Below are 8,577 nucleotides of genomic sequence, written 5' to 3'. Positions count from 1 at the left end.
ATAACTTGATTATAACTTATTGAATGTCCATTTCAAAACATAGAATGCTTGAGAACTATTTACACATAAATAGAATCCTTTCTATTACGACACAAAAAAAAACCTCCAGTAGTGAGAAATTGCATTACCTTGATGATTAAAAGGCATCTCCAATATGTGAAATACCATATCCGGAATATTTCTCACGTTTCAAATACATACTTCATCATCATAATCATCAGCATTATCCATAGATATACAGTCCATATAGGATCTAAACTTGTTTCACGACATTCCTCCATTCTTCTCAATTGTTGGCTTTTAACTTTCAGTTGATGACACTCATATCCCTCACTCCTGTCACTCCATTTCTTTCTCAGTCTTCATTTTCTTCTATTGTTTTTTCTTCAGTTTTCTTCTACAGTTGTTCTAATTTCACTCTCGAAAATTCACTCGTTGCTGCTCTTTTTTTGGCATCCGCACAACCTGTCCTATCCATTTCAAGTGTTGTTTTTTTATGTGCTTGATTATTGTGCCACCTTCCATCAGTTGATCGAGTTCATTATTATATTTTATATGATATCAAATATACACTTAACAGGTCGTATTATGTCTTCCATATCTATATCTTTAATTTCAGGGTTTATGAAATTGATAATTCAGTGATTAGAGTGGATAGAGTGGATAGAATTGATGATTTATGGGCATACCTTCGTCATTTTAAAAAGATACAGACCTGCCACACCTCTACACACAATATCATTCATGCAATCTGTTTTTGTGCATTTGATCGAAGTCTCCAATAGAAGTAGATGTTATTCTAATTTACTTTTGGAATCACAAAACGGATGACCCTGTAATATGTATTTTTACTCCTTTGAAGTACCTTAAAAAACAAATTAAACACAAAAACTTAACATTCATGTATTTATCAAAATCATATAATATAAATAAGTTTATAATATAAGATCTATCTCAATAATTCTCTAATTATCGTAAATATTCATAAAGGTGTATAACGGAAGATTGCTTTAAAGCTAATTGTCTTAATGAGGAATATTATTCAATTAACTTTTTTTCTATCCAAAATATGTGTTGAAATGTATTATTGCCGTACTTGTGCTTTAAATATGAATTATCCAACTCAACTTATTAAATTTTTATATTGAAAAAGACCACATAGGAAGATATCGTTTTAAAAACTGAAATCCTTTCATCTTCTCCTTTCCATTGATTGTGTAGCAACGTTGCGAAAGTATGGCACGTGTTGGGTAACATTTGTGTTGATTTTTTAAGGATAAATAAACAAGTGAAAAGGATAAAAATGTAACAGATTTCAAAATATTTGCACAGCATAAATTGCTGATAATTGAGGAATTGAAGAAGCACTTATAATTTTGTTAAAGTATTGATAAATCATTTACCCTAGTACTTATTTTCAGAACAAGGATACTTAAAAGGGAATACTATATTGTATCAAAAACAAAAAATTAATTTAATAACCCCTCATTTGACTCTCTCGAAGAATTTGCAACTGTCACCAACTTAGCTAAAATTCTTGTCCTCTTCAGTTACACGAATGCAGACATCTGCAGATTATTAGTTGTGAAAGACTTTGTCTAACTTGGAACTAGTATAGACTTCAAAAACTATACCAGAGTAAAGTTTCAACTAAGAATTATATAAGTAAATGAATGTTACTTCGATATAAGTAATTGAAAAGTAAACCCTTAATCGAACCACACTTTGAAAGCTGTTTCTCATGCCGTCCAAAAGACTTAAGTTGATATCAAATCAAATCAGATTAAATAATAAATTTTGTGGACTATTTAGCATTATTGATATAGTTAAGCATATTAATAATCAGTTGCTTCAATAGCTTAGTCTTATCGTACGAATAGATAAAAATGCTCCGCTGATGGAAAACACGACAAAGTAATCTACATCTACAGTAAAAGAACCGGGTTATTTTAAAGCACTCGTTACTACGAATTGGTGACATCTACAATTAGTCACCGATCGGTCAATACACACCTGTAAAGATCAACTAAGCATGTAAGCAAGTTGGTCCAAGATTGATCATGACTTTAGACGGTGAAAAACCGCTGCGCTCTAAAACTATTCGGCACTCAATATAATGGACCGATAATAAAACTTTCTAGACAAAATTCCCATATATTCTTATTTGGTTTACTGCTTCACTGATTCCAGATGAGCCAGAAACCCAATATATTCCTATACATATGCTTCACATGTTTTACGATCACGAATTATTCATAAAATAATTTTTAAATAATATTAATATAATATAAATATACAATATATTTTTATTATATAGATATACGGTATTCAATTTTGTTTAAGTACAGACAAAAGCAAAATAAATTTAAAAAATAACCAATGTATAAAAATAGCCTTCCTTAGTAGAACCTGGTGCCTAAATTCTAGTATACTCAATACTCTGTTCCAATGTAACGTATGAATGACTTGCTTGAAAGAACAAGGCGACAAGGCGTTTATATAAACGCTTTTGAAGCGTACCTGACCCGCCATTGTAGTGGAATTTATTACCTCTACAAAGAGACGTATTCTTTGTATTAAAAAGACAACAGCGTTAAGTACTGCAAAACTGCACACTATTACTTGTATGCATAAAAGTCTAAATATTCAAAACTCTATTTGTAGACTGATTTTTGGCTTAGAGATCTGCGATAAAGCAGATCAAAACTCGATGTCCTCAATTCCTATCAAACCAAGCTAATAAGACATACTTAAAATGGCAGTAAAGTGATTGTATTTAGTAGAACAAAAGGTGAATCTGTGCGCCTTAACCTGGGTTACTATTGCAACAGAATAGGTCTACATATACATGAAGACAGTATCTCAACTCTCCTTAGTAACATATGCGACCTCTAGCCACATTCTTTGTAACTCAGTGGCTCTGATTTATATCAGATTTACCAGTTTGACACTACACAATCGTCAATGAATGACATTTTGACATTCATTCTAAAGTTTGAGCTCCTTTGGTCAAGGTCTATTGTTATTCTTATAGATTTATAGTATGTATAGTATTCTGTTAACTTCTATTTCTATGCATAAAAAATTGCAAAAAAAACTAACTAGGATACGTATGTTGTGTAACATGTGTGTGTGTGAAAACGCAAACGCACATTTTAATGGAAAAAATTAATATCGTTAATATTCTCTAAAAGCATATAAAAATTTATTATTTCAAAGAACTTCAAACGAAAACAGAAATAAAAAAAGATGGTCCTGTCGAATAGGCCACCTTCTTATTCTCATAGTATTCGGGTGAATTTCAGTGTCTTTTTAATATTACGGTCTTTGCAATACGGTCGTTGCTATTACGGTCTTTCACTTTATATCAAAACGATATTTGTTCGAATATAAATGCCACTAAAGCTTAGCACATACAACAACCACTCAAACAATTCTTATTGGTATTCAAATTAAAATATTTGACCACCAGGGGAAATTCAATTGCCAAATGAAATGAGCTACAAATTTTAGTATTTATTTTAATCACTGAACAAATAATAAGGCAAGAAAAGTTTAAAAATATTACAATAAAATATTATATCAAACAAACTCTAGAAGACAGTTCAATATTAAATTTTTCAATATGAAATTTGTGTAATCTACCCGCCCTTTTTGTCAGTAAAGGTCCAATAAATATGATAATACACACACCTATTATGACAGAAGCTTATAGAGCATAAATCTATAAGATGTCATACAAGCGCAGTATTAATTTGAATCTAAATAAATAATAATCTTGTACAGTGATATCTTACTTACTAATACGGAAACTTAAACTGAAGTCTTTAGACTAGAGATGAAATGCTCGAGATCTCTAAATCTAAATCTGTAAGCGACCATCTTTCAAGCAGAAACATATGTAATCGATGTGTATTTACTTTGATCTTGAACATAAATACTAAAACTAATAAATAGCCAACTTAATACCCAGCCAGGCAATTATTCATTTGAACGAACTACGACCTGTAAAACCTTCATCACAACATTTATATTATTCAGCGAATTAACTTCTATTAGTTTCATTGGTTTAGTCATATCGCGAAAACGGATTAAAATTCTACAGTGAAAAAACCGTTTAAAGCGGCAGTAGGCGATAGAGACATAATTACAGACTATGTCTCCGGTGAACTGATCAATTTAAGGAAGCTCTAACCACGCTAGAGGTACGTGACTCGAAAGAGGTGCAGGCAGCAGAGGCACCTGCAATGGAGTTCTACGGCAAGCTGAAACCTGAAAACTGTTCGTGCTGACCAATTTAGTAAGTGACATTCATATAAAGAAATTCCAGATATTAAGTTTTTTTTTTTTTGGAAACAATGCAATAATAATTCTTTTTTTTTTTTAGAAATTATAACTTTAAAAAATAGATACATTATACTTTTATATACGGTACATATATATTCATAAGGACATTATTTATCTTACATATATTCTCGAAATCCTCAGGTTTAGTACGGAAGGTACGGGTATTTGACTTTGTTGACAAAGCATTTTTTTGTTAAAATGTCTCAAAACTTCTGCTCATATGATCACATCACTTGATTGTATTTTTGTTAACGACATCATTTCGCATCCAGCAAAAAGAAAACAAACTATGGATCTCAATTGTGTGTGTAATACTTTATGAGATCCATATGTGATAATACGAAATGCGAGTATGAATTAAATACGGACAAGTGCCGGCATTTAGTTTACTTACTATGTGAACACATCAAAATCGCTCGTGTGTGGAGTAACCGCAAGAGAGCGAATCCATTGCCATATGCAGTACCGTATTTTTTAATAATTAGAATACTCAGGAATTTGAAAAAAATCCATCTAAGTGCGCTACTGACACACAAGCAGAAACAGAAATCTCTCATATGAATAAGAAAATTGATCTCAAGACTCATGAGTTCTGGAGTCCAAAACTAAATATTCATATTCAGCCAGTTTAGTTGTCCGTCAGCAAAGCGATGAAGTGCTTTGTTTTATTGAAATTAAAATAAAAATTATTTTTATGAATTGTGTATGTGCCTGGTTATCTGTAGAATAGAAAATTTAATTGCATTTATCATTAAAAAACATATGGAATGCAAGCGTTTGGAATTCATTGAAGAATAGCCAACCGTATATGAGGCATTAAGAACTGTGAAATTTTAAATCTTATGTGTGCATTACTGTATTTAAAATATTAAAAATGGTGAGAAATTTTCAAATTTAGAAACAAAAACCATTAAAACATGATATTTTTTTGAAACAGATAAGATTTTTTTACGCATGATGTGTTCTCAGTGGACTTCTGTCTATTTGTTTCATACTTCAATGAGTTAATGTCTTGTTAATGTACAATGTATACTCTTATCATATATATATATATATATATATATATATATATATATATATATAAAAACTTAGGAAATATTCATTCGCAGTAAAGATAAAATTATATTTTTAATATTTTTGAGGAACTAAAATCATTATATTCCTTACATTACTTACCTACTCATTTATGTAACTACTCATTACAGACGTATGCGGGTCTTGACCATATGAAGTATCCTCCGCTAGTCAAACGGTTATTTTTGTTCACCTAAAGAGACTTCAACTTTTTAATAACCGACTAAGTTCATACCAGAACCTGTGGGTTATTCAGTTCTTTTCTTATTTGAATAATTATTAAAATCGTATATATGTCTACGACCGTGTAAATTATCCCCAGCTAGTCAAATAGTTTTTTATTCGTCAAATGAGCTTTCGATTTCTAAATTCAATATAGTAAGTCCATAGTAGCATGTTGACCACATAAGGCACCTTCAGTAAGAGCTCGATTTTTCAATTGCATACAAAGCACATAGAAACACCTATTGGTGATACTTTCCTTGTTATCAAGGATGCTGCTACTGACATTATTATTATATATGACATGACCAAAAATAAAAATTCAAGAACTTAGTGTGATCACAGAAGATTTTCAACTAATTCTATCACGCGCTATAGCTCTTAGTTCACTGAAAGATTTGCCCGATTCTCTGTTGATTGTCCTTCTCCATATATTATTCGGCCGACCGCGATTTCTTCTTCCTTGCAGATTGTATTCTAGAGTGGCATGTGCAATTCGCTGATGGATTTGTGTAGTGTGTGCCCCAACTATATATATATTTAGTTTAAAAGATATGTCGTCCGTTGATGATCGCTTTTGTTACTTACGTATTAATTACAAATATTAATAAAAGCATCGTTTTCTTAGAATAAAAACTGTAAAGTACTCCTTCAATTGATCCCATTACTTCTATGTCTGCCAACGATTATGGGCGCAAAAATTCTGGGTCTGTTTGCTCATCCTAGTGAAAGTCACTTCTCTGTTATGCAAACGGTAATGTTGGAATTGGCTAAGAGGCAACACACTGTAAGTAACCAATACTCGTATTATAATGACAACTGTGATGAGATACCTTAAATATGCTTATACCTTTAATTAAGGTAACAATTTACAGCAGCCATCAATTAAATGAAAGCAGAGAGAACTTAACTGAAATTTTTGTGGGACCTGAATATCCTTTTTGGCAAAAATGTAAGTCATATTAAAGAAACGAATATTTACTGATTTGAACCTATCTGCAATATCCACAGTACAAGCTAAAGCTGGTGTTAAAAGCTTACAAGAACTTAGTCAACTGTCAGAAGATAAAATACAAAAGGATCTGGGTTTCGTTGGCGCTGCAGCTACCGATTATTTTCTCTCCCACACAGCTCTACAAAAATTACGTAGCACTACGCAAGCAGATTTTGATTACGATATTATCGTTGTGGATCTATTTTACACAGATTCACTGCTAGCCTTTGCGTATGCATATAATAAACCCGTAGTCGGTATTGTTAGTTCAAACTTCGAGAATTACATGCAGCACGTACTGGAATATGTAATGCCTGTGGCATGTTCACCTATTGATTTTGAAACATATGAGAAGAATATTGGATACTGGCAACGTTTAAGCAATACAAGAAGCTGTCTTAGTCGGAAAAATCTCTTCAGCAAAAATAACATTAGTCCACAGCAAGAATTGATAAAAAAACATTTTACTAATTTGAAAGGTAAAGTTTCCAAAATTAAATTTTATAACAAAAAGAAAGAAGAAAATGTATTTTATATCATTTGACTAATATTTTGTTTCTTTTGTAAAGATGATATGCCCACCATAAGTGAGTTATACAATAAACTTGATGTTTTGCTGCTTAACAACTACCCACCACTGCAAACTCCACGCCCAATGCTACCCAACATAATTGCAGCAGGTGGTCTGCACATTCGACCCCCACGTGAACTGCCATGGCACATCAAACGCTTTTTGGATGAATCACGTTCCGGTGCCATTTACATGAATTTAGGAAACGAACAATTTTGTGCTGAAATACCAAAAGAGAAACTGCAGACGTTGTTCAATGTGCTGGGTAAGTTTAAAGGGCACATCATATGGACTTGCCACGATGTAGAAAAAATCGAAAATATGCCCAAAAACATGTTGATACAGCATGCCGTTCCGCAGACAGACATACTTGCGCATCCACACGTGAAAGTATTTATTATGAATGGCGATTTACTTAGTTTACAGGAAGGCATTATACGGCATGTACCTATGCTGGGCATACCAATATTTCGAAATGAGTTCCATAATGTGGAATTAGCAGAGCGTCTAGAAGTCGGTCTTAAAATTATTAACTCAAACCTCACCGAAAATTCACTTACTTGGGGATTAGAAAACCTACAAAACAATGCTGATTATCAAATAACAATTCGAAAAGTGTCCACCACCTTTCGCAATCGACCGTTGGGTGCATTGGAGACCAGCATGTTCTGGATTGATTATGTGCTCCGGTACAATGGTGCCGATGTAATTAAAACAAAAGGCATAGGAATCTCTACAAGGCATTTACATTTGATGGACTTGTGCATTTATTACGCTATCATAACTTTATTTATAGTAACTATTTTAATTGGTCTATATTTTCTGGTTTTTTATATTTTGAAGCGCAACAAATTGGAAAAAATGTACTCAAAACTTAGTTAAAAATAAAAATTAAAAATTTTAAAAAATTTTCTCTTTGTGATTTAATTAATGTGGGTAAGTAAAATATTAATTTTAAATTAATAATACTGGATTGATTATTTTATTAGAAGAAATAACGATATATTTTAATAATAACTGAATGGTGCTAATAGTACTAATATTTTAATATAAACACATTTGAGTAGATTGAGTAGTAATTACCTATATTAGATAAGGTTGGAATGACGGCTTTATAAGACAAAGCCCACTTGAGCTCAAATATTAGGCCGTTGAGACTCTACGGAGTCTTTCTGTTCATACGTAGAACAGAAAGACCTAGAAAGAAAGTACAAACAACACTGAAATGCACGACTCTCATACTCAAATGAAAGTAAACCAACCTCATAAGTCTTTGAACTTCGCTAAGTCCCCAATTTTATAGTGTGACAGATCTGTCAGGTCGGTAAGTAACGGGAACCTGCAAATTTTTAATCTTCTTTTCGTGAAA

At 32.1% G+C, this 8,577-nt stretch overlaps 1 protein-coding gene across 2 annotated transcripts; it reads left to right on the top strand.

Annotated features, from left to right (window-relative positions):
- The first annotated feature begins 5,000 nt into the window (after positions 1–5,000).
- On the top strand, positions 5,001–8,090 carry LOC119684972 (UDP-glycosyltransferase UGT4-like). Of its 2 annotated transcripts, XM_038099132.1 has the most exons (5): positions 5,001–5,224; positions 6,272–6,430; positions 6,505–6,595; positions 6,655–7,116; positions 7,207–8,090. In XM_038099132.1, exons 1-5 carry the CDS (start codon positions 5,222–5,224, stop codon positions 8,088–8,090), a joined length of 1,599 nt encoding a protein of 532 aa, XP_037955060.1. In that variant the 5' UTR covers positions 5,001–5,221. The 2 variants fall into 2 exon arrangements, with proteins under 2 accessions (XP_037955060.1, XP_037955061.1); XM_038099133.1 differs by lacking the exon at positions 5,001–5,224 and having other exon boundaries at positions 5,837–6,430.
- The last annotated feature ends 487 nt before the right edge of the window (positions 8,091–8,577 follow it).

The sequence above is a fragment of the Teleopsis dalmanni genome, chromosome 2, assembly GCF_002237135.1.
Source record: "Teleopsis dalmanni isolate 2A chromosome 2, ASM223713v2, whole genome shotgun sequence".
Classification (NCBI taxonomy): domain Eukaryota; kingdom Metazoa; phylum Arthropoda; class Insecta; order Diptera; family Diopsidae; genus Teleopsis; species Teleopsis dalmanni.
Note: the sequence above shows the minus strand (reverse complement) of the source record. Positions and strands in the feature narration are given on the sequence as shown.

Coding starts and splice junctions, on each gene's coding strand:
- LOC119684972 (XM_038099132.1), top strand. Junction 6,431..6,504: donor TGGCTAAGAGGCAACACACT/GTAAGTAACCAA, acceptor CCTTTAATTAAG/GTAACAATTTACAGCAGCCA. Junction 6,596..6,654: donor ATATCCTTTTTGGCAAAAAT/GTAAGTCATATT, acceptor CAATATCCACAG/TACAAGCTAAAGCTGGTGTT.